This window comes from Tigriopus californicus, chromosome 11 (genome assembly GCF_007210705.1).
Source record: "Tigriopus californicus strain San Diego chromosome 11, Tcal_SD_v2.1, whole genome shotgun sequence".
Classification (NCBI taxonomy): domain Eukaryota; kingdom Metazoa; phylum Arthropoda; class Copepoda; order Harpacticoida; family Harpacticidae; genus Tigriopus; species Tigriopus californicus.
In genome coordinates this window covers 15,003,427-15,031,320 of record NC_081450.1, presented here as the reverse complement: position 1 = coordinate 15,031,320, position 27,894 = coordinate 15,003,427, and the positions used below count along the sequence as shown (strand labels likewise).

General features: G+C 40.6%; 1 protein-coding gene across 1 annotated transcript in view; it reads left to right on the top strand.

The window, feature by feature from the left end:
• LOC131890978 (dopamine D2-like receptor) overlaps window positions 1–27,692 on the top strand; it is a 48,142-nt gene extending 20,450 nt beyond the window's left edge. The window contains exons 4-11 of the mRNA XM_059240442.1: window positions 13,353–13,465; window positions 15,091–15,194; window positions 16,133–16,494; window positions 17,145–17,459; window positions 17,764–17,849; window positions 19,915–20,008; window positions 20,192–20,567; window positions 27,152–27,692. Coding sequence (XP_059096425.1) covers window positions 13,353–13,465; window positions 15,091–15,194; window positions 16,133–16,494; window positions 17,145–17,459; window positions 17,764–17,849; window positions 19,915–20,008; window positions 20,192–20,567; window positions 27,152–27,366 — 1,665 coding nt within the window. The 3' untranslated portion in view covers window positions 27,367–27,692. The remainder of the gene's footprint in view (window positions 1–13,352; window positions 13,466–15,090; window positions 15,195–16,132; window positions 16,495–17,144; window positions 17,460–17,763; window positions 17,850–19,914; window positions 20,009–20,191; window positions 20,568–27,151) is intronic.
• Window positions 27,693–27,894: the final 202 nt, after the last annotated feature.

The window sequence follows — 27,894 nt, the reverse complement described above, 5'->3', positions numbered from 1 at the left end:
ATTGAAAGAAATTTGAAGCTTTTGGGCAATCTTCTCAGAAATGGACGAATGCCGAGACATTAGATCAATAATAAGAATGGGTACTTTGCCATAATCTATTCTGAATATTAAAGGTCAGTACTAAAATTTGTGCTTGCTGATAACATCATTGAAGGTTTCCTTGCTGTTAAATCTTACTATATTTTTGACAATGTTTCATTGTTGCAGTTGGACTAAAAGACCTTTTACATAACAAACGTGTTAGNACCTTCAAGTCTGCTTCTGTGATAGGAAAAGTTGGAGCGAACTTTGAAGTGAGCTTGTTTTATGATGAACCACTTTCAAAAGTAGATATGTATATAAACCTACATGCACGGAAAAGAGGAGGTCTTTTTGACCTGCGCAAATGTGACTCTGAGAGACTACGGCACAACTATTGAAGATCTCCCTCCCTTCATCTTTTGTGTCCTCAAGGTTGGGAATCCGATTTGACCGAATTACTTCTTCATCTGACCAAAGGTCCGTTTTTAAAGCTCTAACCTCGGAGACACCGTGTACATACCGCAGATCATCATAAAATGACATCATGCAGTCTTTGCTACATACAGTACATAAGCTGTTTCTGAAGTAAGAACTTTCAAGAAACAGGTCTCTGAACGCATTTCAGAATGTATTGGAAAAATATGTTGTTGATAAGTGGTAATCTTAACATTGACGGAAGATCGATATCGGAGGGAAATTGAAAACCGCCTAATCGGACTTCAAAATCTGTTCAATAATAGATACTCGTCCCTGAAATTGTATACTCGTCAAATGCATGTGACAACAAGGGAAAAAAGGAGTTCGAATCCGCCCAAATTCGATAATGTTGCATTTTTCTCAAAAAATGACAGCCTCCGTTGAAAGGCTCACCACAATATTTCTAAAGGTTCTTTCTCAAAGCATTGTGTTGGCCAGGCAAAACCATAGTCAATTGCTTGGAAAACCAAGCAAAACAAAATCCTTTCATGCGAGTTCCCCATCTTTTTTTCCGAGAGCTCTTGCATTTTTTTCTCTCGCTATTTCACGATCTTGAGTGTTGAAAGAGTCTTGTTCCAATTCCGTAGAGCCTGACAACTTTCCCCGGTTGACCACTCAAGAGGGTCTTCGCTATTTCGACTTTTCGATCTTGTTGTGGTCGACCCGGCGGTTGAAAATGGGAATAAAATGCCCTCTTCATTCCCAAAAGATTGTCCATTCTTTTGAAAACGGAGGGCAAAAAGGGCTATAGGTCAAATTAATTGAACACCCTCTGACTTCCTTAAACGATTGGAACAACCAGTTGCCTTCATCTTGGGCGGCTTCTCTCTATTCAATGAAACAGTTCGAAACTAGACCTTCACGGTAAGATAAACATTACGAAATTAGACAGTAAAAATGGTTGCCCGTAGAATCTTAACAAACTTTGTTATTCATTGTGGTTTTTGGAAGAAATAATTGTACACTAGGGTATCATGAGGTATTGGGGCATTGAGGTAGCAGCTGCATGATGATGTCAGCGCAAATTTTGGGAGGTCACAATGGCACTTTTCAATACACAAGAGGTGCTAGAAAATACCGTATGCAAATTGTTATGTTAGACAAAAAACTTTTCCAAGACTTCAAAAAGTCTATTGTAAAAATAGAAAATTTTAAAATGCCAAAAATAAGTACAAAAATGTTTTTTTTCAATTAAAAAGTATTTTTTAAGTATTTTAGTGAGTAAAACCGTGACAATTTTATAAAAATGCAATCGTACCTGAACCATTTCTGTCATGGATAAAAGTACTGAACCCCTAATTTAATCCATTAAGACAGAACTTCTAAGCCTCAAAAGTACGAGTGACCTCTCAAAATTTGACGGTGACGTCATCTTCCTTTCCTGCTTCAATGTCCCATTACTTTGTCTCAGATGAGGTGAGGATTTCACCGGCCATACTCTCATCATAAGCACGATGTAACCAGCCTTCATTTGCCCATGAAATCAATCTCCGAATGACGTAAGATAAAGACAGGTCCACCCGATATGCCATGGACTTGTTCAGGATTGAGTAAAAGAGAGACTATTCTTTTGTGACGCCCAACAATGAGAGTTCCCTCCTCATTTTGCTGCCAATCCAATCTTGCCCGCACTTAATCTTAACTTGTACTGCCGAGGTCTTCGAGCTTTGTTCCCGCTCATTGTGACTGTCGGTCTGAAGCGAGTTCCATTATGGCCCTTGGGTACAAAATTTCTCAACAATTGAATACCTAGACTTTTTTTTAAACAATCCATAGTAACTATTTCCTTTCCTTAATAATCTTATAATGTATAATGTATATATAAATGTATAATGTATAAATAAATGTATAATGTATCTTCATAAAACCCACGGAATGGCTTATTCAAACTCTGTGGTGTCATAAAACATATCGGACAACCAAAAAAAATGAAGGTTCCTTCAAATGTACCATGCCATATCCTTGTACCATCAATTCCATCATGAAATAGGACCTTTTTAATGGTAGAGTACTCATTGGTCTTACGAACTAATGGGGAACAAGATTAATCTACTGGTTAACGACCGCTCCCAAACGCTGACTTGTCATTTAACTTATACAGTTCTCAACCGATTGATTCAGAGTTGATTCACGCCCGACAGGTCAGTTAGATTTACTTGGGAACATGTCTTGATAGTTCAGCAACCAGGGTGAGAGGTCAAAACATTTCTCTTGCGTGACGCGAGTTCTTTTAAAACAGTTCAAGAAGTTAATATTAGCCCATTATCTACCGGAATCCACAAGTTTTTTTCAAGAATCGCGTGAGTAATTGGGTGGTCCAAAGCCTAATCCCTTCGTACTCTTAGAGCGGGCTTAATGAAACCGAAATAACTTCTCCATGTTCTTTCTTTACCTAGAGCTTTCTATTGAAATTGCACTGGGGTGATAAAACTGGACAATTGCAAACTGTGCAAAGCATTGTAATGTTTTTAGGATTGACCTCGATTTTGGACTGGATTATAAAACAGCTTGCCAGAAATCTACCAAGCCCCCCCCCCCAAGAGAATTGGTCAGAGTTTGTATAATTCTTTTTATGGAAGCCCCATTGTTGCAAAGATTCAGAGGAAACGAGACATAGTCAATAGAATGAGGAGTTGAACTCGACACTGGCTTGTTCTTCTAAAGACTCTAACGTGGATAAATTGGTCCTCGTAGCCACCACATTTATTGTGCTTGGCTTAAAAGTTGATGTAGACCCCGACATTTCATATCAAAACGGTTTTGCTTGAGCATTTCAAGTAAAATCAACTGCTTGATAACTGATCCTTCCGACACAACAATGTGGAAAAGTTCTTCAACAGGCATGCAAGTGAAACCGTTATAAATGATACAGAAAAGTCTTTAAAGTTTGCGGTTGAATGGGATAGACGGAGCTTGAGGGAATATATTTCGTCCGTAAGAGAAATAATACTTTTGATTGCTGCGGTTAACCTCTTCAAGTTGAAGAACACACAAGTGCTGGATCTATTGGTTATGTATATGTTTTCACCAAGATGACTATTGCACTCGTATGTTGCTATACGACTACAAGGCCACAAGGACCGTTTGGGGTTATTGAGGCCGACACAAATCTAGGACTGAAACCCTATGTTCAGGGGCTTCATAGATCGGCTAATACCAATTCGTTGGTAGACCAAGTGTTTTACGATTGTAACTGACCATTTCTCGTTTGTTTTCAATCAATCAGACATGACATTTTTTTACATGATTGACATTCTTTGTATGGGTTACAAAATCCGAAAAAAATTTAGTCACAAAGAAAATGAACCAACTTTTGTCTGGATTTTGTCAAATTGCAGAGATCTTCACTTTTCATTGTACTGTATAAGAAGGAATTTCTTTGAATGAAGAAGGGCAGGCTCTAAAATTGCCCATTAAGTTTATTAGTTTCTGATCATGAAAACCAACATTTGCTTTGGTAGAAATATGCAAAAAAAAATGAGCTTTAAGGTTTTAAAGTTGCATCAAAATCTCCAAATTTAAATATTGTTGCCTTCATATTGATGTAAGGTTTGACCTGTTGACATTTTATGAGAATGTTGTTGTAATTGCTACTCTTGTAATTGATTGCATTGTTGGACAAACTTTTGACCAAAGTTCCTGATCAGCTCTACTTTCAAGGACTAGCCACATCTACGACTGTAGTTTGTTGGTCAATCAAATATCCTAACAATTTCAAGCTAAGTAAAAACCATACCTCCATACCTTTTCATCTTGAATTACTGGGGATTTCATTTCTAATAGCGGTGTAATGATTTCCGCGAAAACGAAAAATATATTGATTAGAAAATCAACTCATTCTTAACGTAATGGCCAATGGTTAGTCTAATCATGGCAAACTTGCCTCTTCAAACCCACCATCTTCAAATAGCAGAGACTTCCTTCCCACGATGAGTCTTACATAAAGGTGCCAAGTCATTAATCAAGATTGGAGTATCAAATTTGCACACGGAAAATTCATCAGCTCTAATCTAACCAGACTAGACACATCAAGTAGTCTTTGTTCGTAGTAACAAAAAAAAATCCACATCAATATCGATTGGGCGAACCAACGAGTGAGATGATTGCAATCGCTGACTAGATGGGAAGTTGTCCCACGGTAGAGACTAATGTACTCTAATGAGTGCTTTACTTGGCACCTTCATGCCTTTTTAAGTAAGAAGTGAATGCTTCAAATGATAATCATCAGAATTTTCCATTGACGAAAGAAGTCTACTGATTGTTCCGGAAAAAAAAATATTCTCCTTTCCATTCTTGTCTTCCGGGTTCTTTTTGGAGACGAGAGGCTGAGTCCTCATTATCGAAGAAATCCTTTTGGCTTTCTTCAAAAATTAGAAGGCAGACAAATAAGTGCCTTGCCCTCTGAAGCGAATAATTGGAATCTACGAAGGATTCAAGTGGGACAATGATTTGAATTAAAAAGAGAGATTGATGGCGTAGTCCAATTGAATTGTACAATTCCTCCATGATTTTCTGAGCAACCAAAATCCAACTGACTCGGTAGAGTGGGGAGAAAATGAAGATTATCAATAGATCCTAATTAGAGGGGAAAACTCCCATCTCGAAGTTTGGCCTTTTTCGTCCTCATAGGGAGAGATGGCCCGAAATTCGCCCCAACTTTTGCTCATCTCCACCAACGAAAGTATGACAAAATCAATGCCGGCCCTCGCTAATGAATGGATGGATGAAATGAAAGTGGTTTACCTAATTAGCCCTCTGAGAAAACAGACAAACGACGTTGCAATTGTTCCACAAACCATTGGCTAGCGTGGTCCACTTCCAGTGTTCAGTTTTGTTCCCGTTTTGGCGACTGATGGTTGACTCAAGCGTTCCAAAGAAACCTCTTCTCGCGAGTTTTTAGCCCGAAAGGCTTTGAAACAGTTTTCGCTCATCTTCTGAGTTTGGTGCCAGAACCATTCGAATTTGGTCCCCTCCTCCTGCTCGTCAGTGGGATAATTTCTAGGAAGATGATCCGTTCACCACGGATGAAATTAGAGGGAACCGTCTTTTCCTCTCTCTTCTTTTCCTCTCGGATGTGCTACGTAGTGAGCCAACCTAATCGGTTCCAATATCTTCTTTTCTTCTGGACTTAGAAGAGACAAAAGAGTGGAATTTCATCAATTTCCTCAAGGCCACCCAAGGACGACATCGGGCACCGAGGCTCCTTAACTGAGCGGCCTTTACGGTGGTTTGAAGACCCATTAAGGAAACGTACTGTATCTGAACTACTTGAAGTCTGGTGGGACAAAGACTTGGAATTCTCTTTGAGATGGAACAATTCGACCCAGTTCCAAGATGATCGGGGATGAAGATCTTTATTCAAGTGCGGTCAATTTTTTTTCGAGAGTGCTATGGAAATCAGAGGAATTTGGAGGGGCGCGAATAGAACTGCAATTTAGAAATGACAATGCAAGATTCGTATGGTTGGATAGGGTCGCCATTTGGAATAAATAGATCGTGTCATTAAAGGATTATGATGCTCACCAAAGAAAAACTAAAGGACTGTGAACATTTTGTCCGGATGCATCTAATGGCCCTGGGCAAGCTTGTCTCTCGGGAATGAAGATGTACCTTAGTAATTGTTGGCTGTAGGTAATGGCTGAAGACTAGATGACTTTTGTACATGATAGTCCCATTACATCTTGGACAGTGGTCATTTTTTTGACATGATTATGTTACCTTGTAGAGGTCTTCTAAAAACGTATGTAAGAAGAACTAGACCGTGGAAGCAGGTCACATCTAACTATGTTAAAAAGCACATCCACATTGATGTTTTTGCCATTTGTTGACTTTGGCAGATTTTTTTCTTGGCTTATCCGCTTCACCGTTTGACCGCTATGCTTCGGCCAATCTGAGTTGAGAATTACGGTCGATGCAGAATTTGAATGGTTCTTTGAAGAGATCAAGCGGATAAACGTTCAAGCAGGTAAGCCACGAAAATGTCAGCTTTTATTTCGTCATCTATTCCGTTTCAATCAAAGTCAAATTTGCCTACACTCAAATGTCTTGTTACTCTACGTGAGTTGGGTCTAAAAGTGTTTGAACTGCATACGTAGGTACATGTTTGGTGCAATCCAAAATTGGATGAAAATGAAAAGAAAGAAAATGGTTTTAGCAACTTTTGATGGATAAGGAAGATTTACGAATGTTTTTTCATACTCATCAAAGGTTGTTCGGAAGCTGCGTCGAATAAATTCCAGTAGAACGTGATTGTCTTTCAGTTTTATAAGCAAGATAGCCAGCCATAACCGACCATATCGATTCTGTATTAGTAAGAGGTACTTTTTTTGTAATTCGTACCCTTGTGAATCATCAACTATGAACACTCACAATTGTAACTTGACGAACTGAAGTTCACCCCTAAGTGCATGTAACTACATTTAAACGGTACAAAATCTAAAACAGTTGGACATTTTCAATTAAATACCTCTTTTATTCCATTTGTTTTGGGTATATTATCTCGTGTGACAGGTAATTGCATCCATTACAAATCACGCATAGTCTCAATGCACTCAATTCATCTGCCAAATGAATACCTATTCTTTCATTGGAACAGGACTAGCATAGTATTTAATTGGTATGTTTGTAAAAAATTAATAATTTTGCACCATTTCAAAGCGTGGCAATTTACAGTGCCGTCAGAGAGGGAGATCGAAAATGCCGTCAACATGATGCTGTGATACTGATGCACTTGTTTATTCATTAAAAACATACGAGGAATCATATGTTTTTGTCAAGCACAGATTGGTTAACGCTTAAACGTGCCATGCACGGGTTCATGGGTTCGAACCCAGGTCTCTACCCTAACAGCTGTAGTGGATTGACGCCTTAAATGAGGGCAGCGGCTTAATGCTAAAATAGATCTATACTTACCAAAACCGCACCCCTGGTGTGTCAAAATCCCTGAATAAGAAAAACTAATGAGACAACCTACCACAAGTCTAATTGTTTCTATTGAAAATCCAACAAGTAGGCGATCCTGGCAATGAAGATTCATTGAAAGATGTCTCAAAAGTACGGGAATCGCCAAGAATAACTTGCTCCATGCTCCGTCTTCAAATCGAAAACAAAAACAAGCCTTGGAACCATACGACTGGCATGGACTCAATCAATCTATTCCCCTTGAGAAATCGACTTCGTGACAAGAATAAGATAGTGTGCCGATAGATTGAACTTTAACCACACATACGGTAGTGTAGAGGAGAAAGGTAGTCTCAATAACTCAGGAGTGTGTCCAGTGTGTGTTTGTGGTTTTCTTTTGGTTTGTTAGTTTAACGGGTCTTAGTTCAATTGAGTCACAACGCACAGATCGTGAACTCAAACCATGCCTGAGAAGAAGTTACAATGTCTTGTTGGGAAAACATGAATGATCCAACCTAAGGTGGAACGAACATATTTACCAATTATCCTTTGCCACAAAAAGTCTTTGAGTGAATCAATCAACCGAGTGAGTTCGGACAATTCGTGGTGGGCTATTGACCTGCACCGTTCCCGTCTAGTTCTTCTTAGGCTCACAATGTTCCACGAGACTGGCCTCATTTTATAAGATGTTGTTAGACCTTCTTCGGCGATTGTAAAACCTTGGAAGTACTAAGGCACTTCATTCTGGAGCAATGACAGTTTGATTGCGGCATATACAGTGTGACCGCAAAGTTTGGATATACTGGAGACTTTGCGTTGTCAAGAAATTATTTTATTTAGTAAATTTTATGATCATGCAGGTAAAGACTAGGTGATCAAGATATTTTTTGCGTTTTAGTTATCGTTTGATTTATTTGTTTTATCAAAGAGATAAATTGGTTTGTACTTTCTCAAAAAGCAAAAAGTTGATATTAATAACTAGATGTAAAATGCCTCAAGAGCGAGATAATTTTCTTCTATAGTTATGGTCAATGTGAGCACATATATATCAACATATTTGAGCTCCTAATGTATACAATAAATTTGAAGTCACAGTTTTATCACTTCATTCTTTCGCTCGGAGTCGCATGGCGGCTCTCTCGCTCGGCCTACCAAATGATGAGGGTTGTTCCCTCAGAGTATAAATCTGGGGTGTTCCATCTTAGGGATTTTCCAACTCCGTTGTCACTACTAACGTGCGACATTAATTGTTACCTCACCCTCGGAACTTATCGCAGGTTCCCCCATTTAAGCTCTTAAGGCAACAACTAATGCTGTAATTAAATACTACTAAGAAGCTTGGACTCGGTCAGTCTGGGTTCGAACCAGGATTCGTAGATGGAAAGCGGATGATGCTGTACCAATACGGCACCGCAGAAGTTTAAATTATCATCCAAAATTTTATATACAAGAAGCGAACATTAGTACGCCAATGTGCCAATATTTACAACATTTACTCAAATCAATCTTGGCTACTGCCTAGGCCAAGGCCCACCCAGATCTTAGGAGATGCGAATCTCAACTTCACACTTGAAGGTACTCGTAAAAAGAGACACAAAAAGACATGCTCCGTCAATGATGCAGGAACTTTGTGGTCACGCTGTACTTTTTGATATGGAGAGACCTCTTCGTAGACTTAGTTCATGGCTTGGGTATCCCTCACAATTGGTCCCTGGTGGCAGATTTCAGAACAAAGAGACCATCTTTCCTCCCCCCCCCGTTCTTCCCACGAGCAACCAAGCTCTAATCCACAATTGACAAGCCCATAATTCTCGGCCAATGTGAAAGATTTAGCAATCAGGCCCGCCCACCAATGGGAGTTCTCCTCCGGCCGAGACCTGTTTGAGGGGAGGAGGCATTTCATGCATCTAACTTTTTCTTGGGCACGAAAAGCTTTTGAAGTAGCTTAGCCAGCCTGCTCATCTTGGGTTTCCAAAATAAGAGCCTCCTTCTACTCTGCTTCAAGGTTTTACGTATTCATTCTTGTAAAAATTCAAATCTCTCCGGACTCTTTGAGCTCAACTTGAGCCTTGAAAGTGATGATGCTTTTGGCCAAAGGGACCGCATTCCATCCCAAGTCAAACCCAAATTGACCAGACCCATGTAATGCCCCTCTTGGACTTGTTTTGAATACAACAGTTCCTTAGGATCCCTTTCAAAAAGAGGAATTACCAGGTGCAATTTAATCTAAGCTTCTAGAAGGCATTCAAATGGAACTCCAGGATTCCAGACCCGAGGGACGCGAAGGGATAATGCAGCTAATCCGGCAATCTTCGTCACGTCAGAACCCTAAACAGAATTCATTGCTTTAGCGAAAAAAAAAACATTCCTTATTCTTCGCATTTCCACTCAGCTCAGTTTTTATGAAGACAGAGGAGGAGCGTTTGATCAAATTCAAATTTGCCAAGGTCAAGTGTGAAGATTTTAGATGCAACACGTCGGCATTCTTTCTTTGAAATTGCACACAATTCCCGGACACAATCGAGCCCACCAAATCAGATCTGAGAACGAGAAAGACCCCTTGTTTCCAAGTGGTACGACGAAACCCCCAGCTTGGTCTTGAAGATGGAGGTAGAACGAGGTTGAAAGCTATTGGCGGATGGGTTTCAAGTGGCATTGAAGGCCATGCTTCCTCATGCTCTTGTTACTTCTGCACTTGAACAAACTACAAAGGAGATTTGGTTGTTGGGATGGGTAATGCATTTACTTCAACCTCTTCTGACATTTAATGAAAGCCAGCGCACATGGGACCCAACCATGCATCGAGCAGCACCTTAACAAGAGGTTCTGGTGGACTATCTTGAGCATGAAAACCAATAAGGCGGATCCCAAACCCTGTAAAAGACAGAGATAGCTAGATTGTACATGCTGTGTGGGCTAAAAGGCCGTACCAAAAGAAAATGATGTTGTTACTATGTACGTTGGAGGAAGCACTGGAAGACTGATAAGTTGGTGCTCTGAGCACTAGATCCGTAAGAACTTTCATTCAGGTTTGGTTAGATAAATTGCTAAATGATTAATGCTTGGCTAACTAGTTGGCGGTTTGAATGCGTCTGAAATCTTAACCATGAAAGTGTGAAGTCATGGACCAATGCACTCATCAGCCGTCACTAAATAATGTACTAATAACTAATGACTTGAAAGACATCACAATTGTTATCGTGCATTACCATGTAACAATTACAGGACTTTTCAGATTACTCTTAGCTCAATTTGTATTGATATTGACAATGGGTAAGACACATTTTCCGTTTCATCAAGAGATCTAGATCATATTTTTTTTTTATATTTATGGATTGTGCATTCATATCATATTGCTCTCTGACCATTAAACTTCTTTTGTCTGGCAACTGATTCTCAACATCAGACATAACCAATGCAAAGATTTGGTATGAAAAGGCTACTGAGCAATAAATTTTACTAATTGGCAAAGGATTTATATTTCTTCTCCTGATATAGTCGGCGCTTTTTGAGCGTTATCCATGAACTCATCCACTTCAACTACGAAAGGATAATTAAATAATTCTTCAAAAAGACTCGAGTTCCCAAAATTCGTGACCATTTAGGAGTCTTAGGTTGTAATTTTGGGGGACATTACAATCGTGTCTTGGCAACCGGATTCAGATCAAACAGTCCCATTCAATTTCGATGGTCACCATTTGAGCACCAAGACACAATCAACACACAAGCTTTTCTTGCACTTAAATCAATAAGGTGGTCGACGATTGCTTTCACTTGAAATTTCTATTGCCATAAGCGAACCATTTCATTACCTAATGAGAAAGACTGTCACCAACAAACTAATGTTTCTGACATCCAGGAAGGCTCTAGAAAGAAAGGATGGGTTCGTTCGTGTACAAGTGATAACGTCGTGGAAGTCAGGCCTGTTTCAAATTTTCTCTTGAAGGCCTTCTGGTAGTGCAAAATTAATTCGCCCAGAGTCGATCTGGTGCACCTTAATACACTGAACAGGTCGCCTAACGACCACCATATCAGTGGCAACATCATTGTCCAACTACCCAACACCCAACATCTCCAGCAACGAACTTGGCCCATTGTGCATGGAATGGCATGCAAAGATAAAGTTTGAACTGTCCGTACTTTTCGAGAGTTTCATCGTGAGAAAAAAGGCCAACAAATTCCTTCAACGACCAAGACGCAAGGTTGTTTCCAATTTATGGTTGGAACCCGTTAGGACACTCCAACAGTGAATGAGTGGTCTGAGGCTGAAGAAAAAGAAGCCGAGAAAGCCTCAAGAAGCCTCGAGAAGCCTCGTGAAATAGGATCACCTTTCCTAAAATTGAAAGTTTCCGTCCTCCACGAGAGTCAAGTTTCCACGAGGTAACTGGCAATTCAAAGTGCTCACTTGTTCGCAATTTGGCCCATCTTGCTCTCATAAACCATGAATGTTGGGATGTTGGGGCATGAGATTGAAAAAATAAGGCCAGACAAGGTTGAGGAGTTCTTGTCAGAGACGCACTCAAGAACCGCAGGATAATGAATATTGAACAAGTTAGTTCCTGGGCGGAGAAAGGGATCAATATTGTTTGGCGGTTGTCTTCCATCCTCTCTGTCCTCGTCTTTTAAGCCCATGAACAGCTCTATAAATCTATTGGCTACCACATGGAATTCGTGAAATCGACGAATGAGCTACCATGGTAAATAAAGCATTGCTCTAGGTACCTACCTAGTCCAGGGTAATACAACTCAAAGGTGCTTTGAGGCCCAAGGGCGAGACCCAAGGTATTGGATATTGGAAAGATGAAGAGTAGGCCAGAATTAATTGGAAATCGCTATACCCTATTGGCATATTGAGAGCCAAAGGAGATCGTGAGATCGAGACGAAGCAATGGCACACCAGGGACCCGTATTTCCATCTTGTTTGGGTTGCTTGTGCCAAGGCCCAAATGGTGTTGTTTGAAAATTCATTTGCACGATAAGGATCGAGCCAACACAAAGCTTAAGAAGTCCGAGGTCTGATGGATTATATCTATATGTCGAGGTCCAAGGGTGTCCTTTGAGAAGAAAGGGATCCAGATACGATCATCTTGGGCACTGTTTTACCCTTCGTCGATCGGTTTATCGGAGTATCTTGGTGCTACGTTCAGCTGTAAGCTGGTTAGGTTATTATGAGAACTTGTTACAACGAGATTCTTATACGTAGAGGATGGAGTCCAAATGCAACCCAAAACTGCGCGTATTTTCGACGGAGGAAACACCAATCAACGTATCGTGAACAGTTAGAAAAAAGTAGGACCATAACTTGTGGCTTCTAAAGTACTCATACTCTTGTTTACATGTACAAGAAGGAGTGGTACTTGTATGGATTAAGAGTTTATCTAGAGTTCATTCAGTCAAGGAAATCTCGAGGATCAATTGTCCGTCATTTTCACCTTTCCTTCAGGAAGCTTTGGATGCGTTAATCCGTTCGAAAAGTATAACAAGAGTAGGAGACCTCATTCGCAAGGGCTCCTACCCATCAATCTACCCTTCCGGCGAGGAAACAACTTCTTCTCTTAAAACCACCAATATAAAAAACCACCGGAAAAAAAGAAATTAAGGCTAATTGAGGGAGAGAGAAAGAGACCTTCTGAGGGCTCTGATCAGCGTCTGTTGTTTGTTAATTGAAAGGATGTTGCAAGTGATTGACCACTATTTTCATGAGTCAATGAACATATGATGTGTTATTATCTTTTTTTAATTTTTTGTCCGGTAAAATTGGTCGCGACTGACTCTCATTAATGTAGTCAAGGATATATTCCATTTTCCTGCTTTCTTTTTTTCCAGAATTCTCAAGGGAAATAGACATCTTGACTCTTCACAGGTTCATCTTGCTTTAACCTTTGACCTTCACTCACTGATGTGGAAATTAGGCAGAAATCCACCTAACTCACACTTTCCCTCTGTTATTCCAGGTCAATTGGGGAATGTGGGGATTTCCGGAGATCCTCTGTGATTTCTACATTGCTCTGGACGTGGTGTGCAGTACATCATCCATCTTCAATCTCGTCGCTATTAGTATTGATAGGTGAGTGCTTGGTAGGCAGGAGATATTTTTGCGAGACTCGAAAGTCAACAACTCAGTCCAAACACAAAGGGTGTTCAAGACTCCTCTGGGTAGTAGGCCTTGTTTCCATTGAGTGAATATCGAGGATCCAGAAAACTCGCCCTTTGTTTGGTGAGCTAGCTGAGCTCTCTTTGGAGCTGGAGGCTGTTTAGGAGCTGTTCTGTACTGTAGAGTACTGTACGTAGACAAGATGGTGCCCTATACAAATATATTCATCATGGCTCTCAGGCCAATGTCGTAAGTGTCAAAAGGAGTTAGCTTTCAGGTTTGAGTAACGGAAAGAATATTGAATACGGATAAAACATAACTCCTCAGCCGAAATCTGGCACAAGGAACACTGTCCTAAATCAAAGATTAAATAAACTGAAATGCCCTGTCCAAAACCAAATCTCTCTTTTAAGTTAATGTTATTATTGTTATCAATATTATTATTATTATGATTGTTCTTGTTTTATTTATGTAATTACTAGAATTGAAAAGCACAGTGTAATTCGAAGACGGAGGAGACGGGGTGAAATGGTTAGCGCAATTTAACACCATGTCTTCAACTTCTTTGATTCGATTTTTGTCCTGGACCTTTCACTAGGAAACTGATAGTTGTTAAGCACGCCCACAGACGAAGAACCAATCTGATATCGGACATGACCTTGCGGAAATGGATAAAGTAATGGCTGCTCACACCTCCAACCCTGGCCCGAACCAATCATAAAAGAATAATAATTAAGCAGTTGCGTTGGTTATATTGTAATTGGACTCATTTGAATGATTGAAATTTTCGGACAAAATTACCTCTCTCCCAAACACTAAGCTTGGAGCAAGTTGAATTGTATGTGGCTGATTTACCTATGGGTACTGAAAAATGAATCTTCAGCATGTGTAAAAGTCATAAGCTTATTAAGAAAAAACTTGTCAATTGCAACACTCACATTCGAAGATGTGAGGGTCGCGTGATTCAAGGAAAAAAAAAAAACTTTAAACTGTGCCATTTCAAGTTCTATTCAAAGTATTTATTTAATACTCCAAATGTGCCCAAAGTTTGTGACAGCATACGTGTCTTCTCCATTTCATTTTTCCCTTCTTTCCAAGGACTTCAAAAACCCCGGACAGGCAATTGAAATTTTGAATCGCTCAACAAAACTTTCAAATTTGGATCAAAAAGCTGTGCCATCAAAAACGACTTAAACATGTGCCAAGAAATAAATAAAACAGTTCTGGCACATGTATAAAAAATACCCCACAATCATCTTTTGTTTGCTAGCCATAAATGGAAATAATATGAAAGGCTCAAAAGTCAACGTTGATCCCGGACCAGGCGTTTAGATGTCTTGGAAAAGGGCTGGATTTTTAGCCTAACCTAAAATGAAATCTTGTCTACGTCTTAGGGTAAAAAAAAAGAAGCTTCATCTCTTCCCATTAGAGGGTGGGGAGACTTTGTTTGGCTGTTTGCCTCGTGTTTCTTTCGTCTTTTGACTTGTTGTCGGTCGCTCTCATTCAAGGCAACAACAACAACGACGACGACAACGTCACCCGACGGCTCACGAGTCCCTTGTTTTTCATTTGATATGACATAATGTGTCCAATTCCAGATATTACGCCGTCACAGCGCCCATCAAATATTCCCAGCACCGTGATAACCACACCCGAGCCTACATTTTCATCATGGTCTGTTGGGTGGCCTCAATTGCCATTGGTAAGTTCGTTCATTACGGAGAACAAGGGGATGATGAGCGCAATTTCTCGCTCTCGGTTCCCCTCGCCGGACTTTTGTCCCTTAATTGATATCCGAGTGGGTGGGCAACGGACGAACGAACGGACGGACGAACGGACCATGGATCTTTCAATGGAACCCAACCATGAAGGAGGCAATGATTTCCAGGCTGCTACTTGTAAATTGGTACTGACGTGAAGATTGAAAGTCATTGGTACAGACAGACCGACAAGAAACAAGTGGGACATCTTGGAAATGGGAAGAGCTGAACTGCATCGAATGGAATGAGTAAAACATGTAAAGCATATCGAGCTTTGGCACGGCGTGCATTTGGACCAACACTGCACCCAGCCAACACTAGGGCAGCTAAGGCATAATGAAATGAGACAACTCCAGTCCTCTTCTGCAAGTGCTCAGCTACTATTGTACACCCTTTCTCTCGGCAAAAGACAAAAAGACGCTCTTGACTAAGACAATTCTTCATAAAGTCGACAACAGATCTGAGAGGGAGTGAGATGGGGAGACGCTTTCATTAGGGCGTTTTTTTCGGGACACGAGAGTGCCATTTTCTATGTCGAGTGGGGAGGTTTCTTTGACTTGGGTTCAATGCATATATAAGTATGGTTGAGTCGATCCAAATATAGAGTTCTGGCAGTACTACGTGCCACTGATGCAGCATGCAAATCGCCCAATTTTGTTCAGCAAGTCGTTCTCCGCACCCAACGGACGAGGCCCGCATTTGGGTGAAAGGACCGGGGAAAATGTCTGATTATGTTGTCATTGATGTGCAAATTTGGACTGGCTACCACTTTTGCAACGCCAAAAACTCGGAAAATTGGGCCTCCCGCCGGCTCTCCCTTCTTTTTAGCTTAACTGGCATCTCTTGTTCCTAACAACAGGTTATTGATCTTTCCCTCTAGGGAGTCCAATCATGCTGGGAGCAAATCATATCCCAGATGAAGCCAAAGTTTTCTCCCGCGAGATTCCTGACCAGTCATCCGAGTGGTCTTCCAATCAGACGGACATAAACGAAGGAATCAGGCCCAATGATTTGGGCTCGAACTCAAGTTCCGTCCGTTGGGATGCAGGAAATAGAGCTCTTCTCAACATCAGCGTCAATGATGCTCTCCCCACTTCCAAAATCAAAACCAATCAGAGCCAAATACAGAGTATGGAGTTCGTGTGCGCCTTCTACAATCCAGATTTTATTATCTGGTCGTCCCTGGGATCCTTCTATATTCCGTGCTTTGTGATGATTTTCCTTTACGCCAGGATATTCAAGGCAAGTGCCGCTCAAACCCGGTGTGAGGCGTGCTTTTTAGTTGTGACATAATCCGCTAAATTGGAATTCAAATTTACCAAATCCCACGAAAGGACACCCGAACTTGTTTTCTTGGCTTAAAGTGTAAAGGAAACGTTCGAAAATGGCAAAGTGCAGTTCCCATTTGTAAATTGATTTCTCTGAAGCGGCGCGAAAATGAGAAGAGTAGGGGCAACCTACTTGATCACCATGTTGATTTCCTAGGAGTGGTCAACTTCATTACCGCTTGTGCGCGAAATTCAAATATTTGCACTTCATCAAGTGACTTCTGCTAATTAGCTTTTTGTTGATCCAATGGCATGGATTTGTTTTTGATCCTCCCAAGGTTTGTTTACCCAAGGGACTTATCGATTACACACATTTCTCATCAAACTACCATGACACGAAATTTGCCCCGTCAGTCGTGAGTGATGGCGGGCCAAGTGGCGGCGAAAAAAGCGGGACTTGCATTTCCCTATGAGTGCATGAGGCACCACTCGAAATGACTGAATGATGCACTTTGTTAAAACTACTACAACACTCCATCACTCATGCCAGATTGGGCTGTTTCTCCCGTTGGGTTTGAGGCATTCAACTTGTCTTGAAGAATAATAATGAACTTCCGTTTGTAGGCTCTTCATCAACGTGCCTTAATTGCCAAGATGGCCAAGAAGAAGAAGCAATTCCCCAGTAATCGACCCACACCCAACAATGAGAAACCCCCCCCTCAACCGGGAAGTGGAAGCTCGGAGATGTCTTCCATAGATAAATGTAAAAAACCTCTCGACACCGTGGTCACCCTGGACAAAAACGGGAAATCTGTGGCGGAAACCCGGTTGACCGTTGATGGAGTACAAACCAATGGTGCAGCCCTCACTGCCAAGAAAATGAACGGTACTCTGGCCATCCAAGTTAGCCAGGAGGATCCTCAACGGAAATGGAGCACGGTAAATTGATTTTGGGTGGAATCATATGAAATTCGTATCAACCACCAATAACCCAGGTCGAATATGATAACAAATGCATGCACGTTGCGGCTTAACTATCCTGGTTCAGTTGAAATGGGTAATGAAAATAAAGGCACGTCCCTTTCCTCCATGGAGACCATTTACCTCGGCAGGTGTCATCGTTAGGCTTTATGGGACTCCCTTTCATTCCGCTTGAGCTACAATGCAAATACAAGCGAGAGAGTAGATTGCATTCCAAATGAGATTATTGGACTTACGTTCTCAGGGACATTTTTTTTTTCAGGAGAGTGGAACTGTCATGATCGACGTTCGCATTCAAGAGCCCTCCGATTCCCTTCCCACCAAACCAAATATGGCACACAAAGCCTGGTAAGTACGTGTCATTATAGGTCTCCGAACGTGTAAAACCATGTTTCCGAGGGATTGATTATCATGATAATCAAATCCGTTCCGAGCGACGTCATCCCTCAAAATTGATCAGGCCATTAATTATTCATTGAACACATGGGTGGGTTCAGGGAGCCCCCATCTGAATTTGATGCTAGCTCAAGGCTCCACCATGCTATGATTTGAAAGTTCCATCCATTCCCGATTCTGGGGAGCGTACGAGTAGGCCCAGCCTGCTAGAAGGCCTCTTTTTCCTCCAAGATTTATCAATTCTGGCCATGTGATTGACAGCATCGCCCGATCGAACGAGAATGGATGCAAAAAGGGGCACACCCCAACTTTCGCTCCGAATTTGATTCATGGCCTCCAAAATGGGAAACATCGCTCATCATCGCGAAGGGTTAAATCCTTAACAAATCCTGGGTATGCCTCCGTTTCATCAAGCACGAGAACATTGACGGTGTCAGAAGCCTTATCAAAGTGGTTGACATGAGTTATACTCAGCCAGTTCGACCGGTATTTTTCACCCGAAACGACCTTTGGCTTCTTCTGGGAATGGCTTGATAAGCCTTTATTGAGGGGCATGAAATTGCACCGGGATATTTTGCTGTCTCGGCCATCCATAACACGCATAAGACAGTGACGTTAGTGGTGGGATCATAAAGAAGATTTACTTAGGAATTGGTGCGTTTTGTTGCCAAATATTCCGACTAATGGTGAACTGCTCTCGAGCTTCTCGTGCTTCTCGTGGGGCATTTCCATATGGAGAAAAACAGCCATTTTAGCTGCATGTCCATTTTGTTACTCTTGGTCTTAAAACGAAAATCCACCTCAAAGAGCGAGTTCTTGGCAACCTCTAAGGAATTCCGAGTCATCTTCCAGAATGAGATGGGATTACTTCTGGGCCCATATTGACCATATGATACTTACTCCGACGATCCCCTAAAGGATAATCTCTCCTTCGAATGACTGGGCAGAATTGCTTCGGTGGGGAAAAGCAAGCCACTGCTCATGAGAAAACCAAAGATGAACTCCAAGGGATCGCCAACAATCCAGTGTGCCAATCTTAGTTTGAAAGGGAAAGCCCTTGGGCACAAGTGAAAAAGGAGGCCTAATGGGAGCACATTTCACGGTTGACAAATGCTCAACATTCCATGGGACAAGGTTCATGACATTTTCTTCAAGCTTGAGATGCCTGTTAAAATTCCTATCCTTACTTACTCCTAACACCAAGTTTCAAAACCAATAAAGCTAGGAAGTCGATTCAATAGAATTGCCTACTCTTAGCGATCAAGAGGTTGTGAATTAACTTTTGGAATTTCCACAATACTCTAACTCTGCTAGAGGCAAATAGTGGTGGAAACCCATTCATCACTTTTAGTCGCAATTGCAACGACAACTCCTCAACCATGGCGTACTTGAGGCCAAAATCTCGGTTAGTGTAAGCACAACACTCTAGAATCTGTACAAAACCATCCAATCATGTGGAACTGTGAACAAAGCGACACAAAAAAACGGAAGAAGAGACTACTCTACGTAGAGCAGTACCTTACTCTGGCACACTCTGCATGTAGTCTCCCTCATTTATCATTTTGAGCCTCTTTTTGCCGCCTTGGCCTCGGCGGAAAACGAGGTATAATGGCTGGCAGTAAATCATTCATGTATTAAAATTACGTCAGGAAAAAAACGAGGCTGAGGCTATCCAAATCCTTGTGAGCTCTGATCCGAATGAACTAGAGCAAATGCAAACCCTTTTTGGCAATGAATAGGGATTTTAAGGGGTTTGGGCCAGATATCCAGCAATACCATACTACATATATACCAACGTTGTCTTTCAAGGCAAGATGTAGAAACCTGTAAAGCCGCTCGTTTCGACATTGAATGTAAATGGTCTCATCTGGAACCTCCATAACCTGGACTTCACTTGAGCCAAGCCAAGATGAGGCCTTTCACTTTGCGAGATTGAATCTGAAATCAGCTGTACATATCCTTTGGTACATCATGTTCAAATGATCCCTCTCTCAGGACATCACATCTTCTCTTTTAGTGGTCCGGACACGAGCATTTATCAGCGGTCCAAAACGGCCGCCATGTTGGCCGCCGGGGCCAACAACAACTCCCAAAGTGATAAAATACCCACGGTGAGTAATCTGACACTAATAGATTAGCCGTAGCGAAAAGGTCCCCTCATTAAAGTTTCCCTTTAATGACCCAAGGTCATCTTGTCCACAAGGGAGAATATCATTAGTGGCTCAATCGGCTAAATCCTCGTCCAAACGGGTTGTGTATGTGTGTGTGTATATTCGAATGGATTTGGCTTTCAGGTCGTGCTGCACCCTGACGGGAACGAACCGGCCACGAAATTGAACCCAACCTCCCCTTCACCGGATGAGGAGGGTAAACAAAGGAACCGTCTGAGCTTGTCACTCTTCTCACCTTCTTTGAAACGTTCGTCGATTTGTTCGTTTTTCGGGGGTGGAGCCGATAGCAATCTACCTTCTCCCGCCTTGAGCCATCGACAAAGCACTGATCTGATGGGCGAGGCCTTGGACGCCCGAGATAAGACCAGATCCGGTTTCACCAATATGATCACAATGAATCGAATCAATCGGGGGAGTCGCAAAAACCGACAAAAGAAGAAGGAGAAGACGTCCGCCCGAAAGGAGAAGAAGGCCACGCAAACCCTCGCCATTGTCCTAGGTACGTAAGGAGCAACTTGCATTCAATACGGGTTTTGGGGAAGTGACACGAAATCAGTCAAGCCAGGGACAAGGAGCATTGACATCCCATGCAAGTGTTCCTAAATAAGTTGTTTCTCCACGGGTTTATTGGACCCACTTGAGTAGGCCTCCGGTTAGTCAAGAATATTTTGAAGATGACCGCGATATTTTCTCGCAAACCACTTCTTGTCATGATATTTCTAATATGTCGAAAACGGAACGCCTCGTGACCTAAAATTGTAAATATCTTTCTCATATTCTACCAAACCAAGTATCATCTTAATGAAAAATTAATGACTCCAGGCCACAAGGACAACAGGGAGACCTGAAAGTGATTTTACTGTGAAAGAATTGCTTGAATTGCACCGAAAGAACAGTTTCAAGAAGAATGTTACAAAAAGTCCTTTTGCAAATATAATGATAGTAATATAATAATAATTAATTTGCGGTACACAGGCAGATGTCTTGAATGGATTCAAGGCACAAATATATTTACACAATCACTCGAAAGTGAATCTGATCAGTAATCGAGTTTGAATTTGCTGATCGATGATACCCGGGTATTGAAGGTGAAGGTTAGTCTGGAATGCTTTGGAGGTAGTGGATTTTTTTTCGACATAGATGACCCAAAAGGAGGGGGCCAGTTTGTCGTAGAGTCTTGGGCCTCTCTCAAGAAATGAGTGGCGCATGATTGATTTTAAAGTCGCATTCTTGTTGTAGTTCCAATGAGGTTGGATACAGGTAAAACGTTCATTGTTCATGGTGGCCATTTAGAATTACAATGAACAGTTTAAAAGAAGGCCTTACAAGGTGCCTTCACTTTCAATGTAGTAAAGGCATCCCGACAAATCCGACTCATACTTCAAATTTTTAAGAGCTCTTTTCAATGTGAACGGTCATCAAAGCTGGTGTTTGGCCTGGTAATTTCTAAGACAACAGAAGGAGCCAGTCATTGGTTTAATGAAGGGTAAGATGAGCTCACTCCCACTGGTTTTATCTATCAAACTACTCCTTCAAATGAATGTACCGCAAACTAGACTTGAGAATTCCATCATCGATGATATCAGTCAGATAATATCAGTCACAGGATGGTTGAGCTTTGAAGTTGTTTTGACCCACACACTTGATTAACTTCCGATCTTTATAACAGGACACCCAAAATGTGACCGCAGAGTTCGTCCCAATGTACCCAATTTCTGCTACCTTTCTAGACCTCGGGCAAAAATGAAGAATGTCAATAAAATCTTGTCATGTCCCCAAGTCTCGTTCATTGAGGAGTGCACAGAATCTAGTGAGGACACGGGGAGAGCCACGACTCCCAATGTTGTCCTTATTACAGAGGGTACGGGTGTTCTGATCTAACTCTTTGGATGGGACGGCAGCTCATGGTTTGACTTTTGGCAAGGCCCGGCCTTCAATGGGAAGGAAGACAAGCAAGGTCCTTTATGAATGCTTAGAGAATGGGAAGGGACACAGAATTGCTTTTGTATTGCCAGTAAATTGGAGCGGAAAAGAAAAGAAAAAGTGCTTCTCAATAATAGATTTCTTTTGTGTTTGGTGGCATGGACGGGTGTTCGCCCTCAAAAAAAAAGCACAAAGGAATGAACCCAAAATGGTTCTTCTTCTTCTTCATCTTGGCGGAACTTTTCCAGGCCATGCTGCCATATTTTGACAACCCAACAAGATAGTTCTGATGTCATAGCCTAATTCCAAGCTTGCTATATTAATGTAACCCTGCCAGAAGTCATTGCCCAGATTACAAAATTGAAAAACAGCCAAATAACCAATCACTTGTCTTCTTGATCTTTTATGTGCAGAATTATATCGAAATAATTTCATGGAAGGTTTTCTCTGGTTTAAAGAACTCTCGAAGATGAGTTTTCATGAACAAAAACTTTTAAGGTTTTCATTCCTTGTTGTTTACAAGAGCGAATCCGTTCATCAAATATCTTTCTTTCTTCAAATTTAGTCCATTTAAAACCAATAAGAAAGACAGTTGATAATATATTAAAGTGGAAAAATGACCCCAGCATGCGATCACTTGACACACCTTTAGCACATGGCACATCTCAAAGTTTTGACATTTCATTATAAAACTTTCTTTATTTTCCAAGTGGAGCAATTGACTCTTATTCTTTCTTGAAGTTTCCAATGAAAAACAGGTCTTATTGACAGTGACATAAATATCTTATACTTTACTATTCATTTTTGAGTCCTATTGGTACTAGTATTAGTTTCATTTTGTCGTATGTAGTATCTGTATAAATGAAACCAAGGATTAAATCAAAATACAAAATCAGAAAAATGACCAACCAGGTAGATGGCAAAACTACCATTTTGTTATTCCTTTCTTCTCAATACCCTTCCAGCAATTGTGGGGCTTGAAAAAAGTGAATCAGAATGTCGGTTTTGCTTATGAAAACATGCTATGTCGTGCAAGGAAACATTTTATGATCTAGACGTGTGCCCATCACTTAAAAGCTTTACTTACTCAAAAGCGTCCATATAATTTCATTCATCAAATCACGATGTTAACACATTTAACAAAGTTCGTGTCACAAACCCTGTTCATCATTTTGTCAAAATTGGAAACCATCCAGAATGATTAAACACCTAAACGTTAATATGGAAAAGACACGTGATTATTTAACTAATTTAATGGCAATCAGTCAGAAATTGTAACAAGCAATCTGAAAAATGATTTTTTTTGCGGACTTCCTTACCGCTACTGGAAACGGAATTCCCAGCAGTTCAAGACGAAAAACTTGTTCATTTTACTTAACTTTTATTTATGTATACTATTTGATCGACCAACGAATTAGAGTTGGCGGATCTGGCTAGACCTTGAATATAAAGTTGATCGGGAATTTTAGTCAAAAACTTGTCCAAGTCTGACTTAAATCCTGCCCCTGGATCAACACCTTCGTACTCCCTACGAATATTGATTGGAGATCAAGAGAATAATTGGTAAACCAAAACATCTAATGATGTTAAAAGATCCCCATTTGAGATGGTAATCATAGGACCTCATTCGAAACTTTGGCATGTTAGTGTGCCTTGATTCGAACAATGGTTGCAATCTAGTCATACAACGTATCTTTTTTCGGCGGATTCATTTCCTTTGTGCAACAGCTTTCAAAGTTGAGTGGAAATTGTGGCAAAGTAAAAAAAAAACGCGGCATGAGGGACACACGTTTATGTCTTGAATGTGTAAATATGCCCATTGCTTCTGAAACAGGCTATTATGTCTATTGTTGTTGATCTCATGGCATGCTGAGCCCTTGAAGAGTGAGAAAAGTTAATCTCCTATGACGTTTCCTTTGCATCAAACGATTACAACTATCATTCCATTATACGTACTTACATAGGCTATCCCGTTTAAGTGAATCAATGCCAGAAATGAATGTTTCATGACAGATACGATGTTCTATGGATAGAACAAACGATGAAGCCCTCTCGTCAATTCAAAATCGCAACCCCGAGTTAGTCAATCAAAGTTGAGTCGGAAGTCCTTTGGAGAAACTTTTTTCATTACTTCTTCCTCTCAAGGGCATTAAGTTGCAATTTTCGCTCACCAGGTACTAGTTCACACTCGACAAGGAAGAGCATGAGATTGAGGAAAATCTCGAAGGATACACTTGATGTAGTTCCTTCTTTGAATTGAAAGGCGCCAATCGAATTACCAGCCTTCACCCACTCAAGGTCTAGAATATGAAACTGAAATTTCCAAGAAGTGGATTTCCTTTTTCATGGTATCTACATACCTAAACGGAAATCAAGCTTTTCCTGTGAAAGTGGTTTAAGGATGGATAACCGAGCATGAAAGGGAAAAATGTGCACCACATGGATTACTTCGAGGGTTGAAACGTTAATGCAAATAGAAAGTGCAAGAACTGGATTGAATCGGCCATATTGAACCTTGAAGCGTTCAAACCATAATGTTGATTGCTCCATGAAATGGGTGTAAACGAAATTGAAGTCATGTATGTATTATTTTTTTAAATCAGTAGATCCAATGGAAAAAGTTTGTTTCTAGGGCATGCTCATGTATGTATAGCTGAAAAAGGTAAATAACTTTTTTAATATATTGTAGCGTATTTGTAAAGAGGGTATTACGTAGAGCCACAAGGGTGAGCCTCGCCTGACCAGAGAAGGCAATCTTCACGTTGTCCGTATAAACACTGCACTTGTTATCAATAGGGAGTGCTTTTCAGAAATTTTCCACAGCTCGTTACATAACATTGAGAGACTAGGTTTAGTGGATTGTTTACCATTGCCAGTCAGTCTTACGAATCCTAAAAAAAAACATTCGAAGCCAATAATATGCGTACAATACATAATCGCAAAGTTAAGTGCTAATGTGAGAGTCCTCGATTAAATTTACTAGCTAAAAACAATAAGCCTATAAAAACGAGACAATAGTGAATAATGGTTTATATGCAGTTTATGAATTATGTTAAAATAGATGTAGTCTATTTACTTGTTAAGAAGCAGTGTGTCCATAAAATCAAGTAAATTGTGAAAATTGATTCAAATAGTGCATACTACTACAGCACGCTAAGTTAGGTTACGTTAAAAAATATCTGGAGATCGAATTTGAACCCAATTTGAAAATAAATCAACTTTGCATCCCTTGTATAGCACTCGCAAAAATGTATCTATTTTTTCTACTATAAACATTATATTTATGAAAACATTTCATTTACTGCTTCCATCGGCACGGACTTCCACTCGGCTACTAATTTTCTTTACTATGTTTTGACTTCAAGCTAAAATGCTAAAAACCTGCAACTTTAGATTAGATTATTTTTATTCAGCTAGACAGCTTTTCGACGATAAGGCAACAACGATGCCTTTTGAAACGGAAAACCACAAAATGATATCCAGCCTTGTTAAAATATAAAACAAAGAAGCAAAGACAAGACCAATCACACTCGCCTGGTTCTTAACGTAAAAAAACGCCCGGCAATTAATTCCATGGCGAAATCTAGTCTTATCAAGGCATGAAATCATATGGGACATTTTTTACGAGTATTTGTCGCACCAAGAAAAACTGCAAATTTCTTTTTTTTTTACTTTTCCAAGCTGCTAGTCGGAATGTAATCCCCGATACTATTGATATGCCACCTCCTGATACTTCTATGAAGTAAAAAATTTGATAAAATCGGTCGTAACGGGCGTTTACTATGTTTTGTTTTTTCCATCAAGTTATTTTCAAAAAAATGCTTTGAGAGAAGGTATGATGTGTGCCTTTGTTTGCGCTTAAAAATGTCTTCAATGTGTCCAAGCTCGTTTTGCATCATTGAAGGCATATCAACTTCACTCCATGTCATGTTAAGCGATTTCGTTGTCAAAGAGTCCACTTTCATTTGTAAGGAAAATAAGTTTAGTTTTGCAAACGCTCAGAAACCGTAAAATGGGAAACTTTTTGTTTCTGGCGTCTTTCCTCGTAATTACTACTCGTGCAGTTGCCGTAAATGAGATAACAGAGCTCTTCAAAATTGCAATTTCTCGAGGATTCACCCTGGCTAAACCCATAGCCTTATCCATCAAGGTTATTATCTCCTCATAAATCCTCTTAGATGATAAATGATTCTGTTCCCAATTGCAGCCAGTTAGTCAATCAGTCACCCTGTCAGCCACTGGTTCAGTCAGCCAGTGTGACCAGAATGGAACTGGTTGTCACTTCTGCCAAGTTCCATGAAATTATCGCAGAGCAAACCATTATTCAAGTTCCATTAGACCCCGAGTGGATTTAGATTCCTAAGCTCGCCCCGTATTACGTGCGTGCTCCTCCTGAAACTAGTTTCAGAGTTTTAGCTGGGCATGGAAATAACACATTATCAAGTCTGTTTAAATATGCCGTGGGTGAGGAGAGTACTTTAATGTCCTGGTGAATTGGCAAAGGTGAAGTTTGCTCACGATGGTCTTTCCCCCAAAATGGGTGTGAAGGATCTTGGACCCCAAAGTTCTGAAAGCTCGTTTCATCTGAAACGAAATTCAATTTGATCAAGTTAGACTCTTTTGGCAGATCAAGAGAGGAGAAAGTCTAGTGAAACTAACCAGAATAACCATCGCTATCATTCAATCATTCAATTCACAAGTTTCACATTGCTGGCTGGCAATCACTTGCATATCATGGGCCTGGGCCAATCACTTACTTGACGGCAAAAAAAACGTCACTGCATTTTACGAAAAAATTGAGCAAGATCCTGCAATTGAATAAGGCCCCCTTTTGGCAAGTAATACCAAGTTCAGAGCATGATTTTGAGATTTAGCGGCTAACATGTTGCACCTCAAGTTTCCGGTTAGTGGGTTTGAGTCTATTCCCCGAAATTGGAGAGGCAACAACACCCTCTTTTGACAAAGTAGATACACGCTAAAACACATCACGCCTGGCCTACAACCTTTAAGAGTTAAAACGAAAGCAATAGACACCAACCCAAGTGCTGAAAATGATACGCACTCTCCCATTATTATCCTCTAGGGACCACTCGCCCCAGCCCTTCGAACCACATTTTCAAGGTCTTATCTGTATAAATGATCCCCATCGATCTTTTCCAGGTTGTTTTCTTGTGTGCTGGACGCCTTTCTTCACATGTAACATGCTTCACGCCATCTGCTTAAAGTTCCAACTGTCCTGGATGCCTGGAGATACAGCCTTCATCCTGACCACGTGGTTGGGTTATATCAACAGCTGCATCAACCCGTTGATTTACACCATTTTCAACCCCGAATTCAGAAAGGCTTTCAAGAGGATCCTGGGCATGGGTCATTAAACTTGTACTTGAGTTACAGAAGTTAAAGATTTATCCAGAATTCCCAGCGCAAAACCATCATTTGCCCTCGATCCACAAAGAAAGTGCATTTCCTTGATGTCTGTCTACTTGGTTGGGAATCATTAATTCAACTTATATGTTTGAGATGTCAGTTCTTCCCCCTTCCGAAGTCAGCAGTATTTTTTGAGGATTGATTGTGAACCCATTAGGTTGATATTGTGATCGTAGATCTGTTCCAATCATGACTCCTGTTTGTTAATTGATTAACTGTAAACGAAGTACCATTCATACAGAATAAATTGACGTTACATGTGTATGGTAAAATTGGAGCCTTACGTTACTTTCCATGACGAGATTTTTCATTCTTAATATACGGCTTGATCCATCATGGTTAAACGACTCGATTTGGCGATTGATTTGTAAGAAAGAGTGAGGAAATAATATAACAACGTTGGAGAACAATCTGGATTCAGAGCACTTGCATTGGACTTAACTGTATTGTTCTCCGACCGTGAGTTTTCGTGAGGT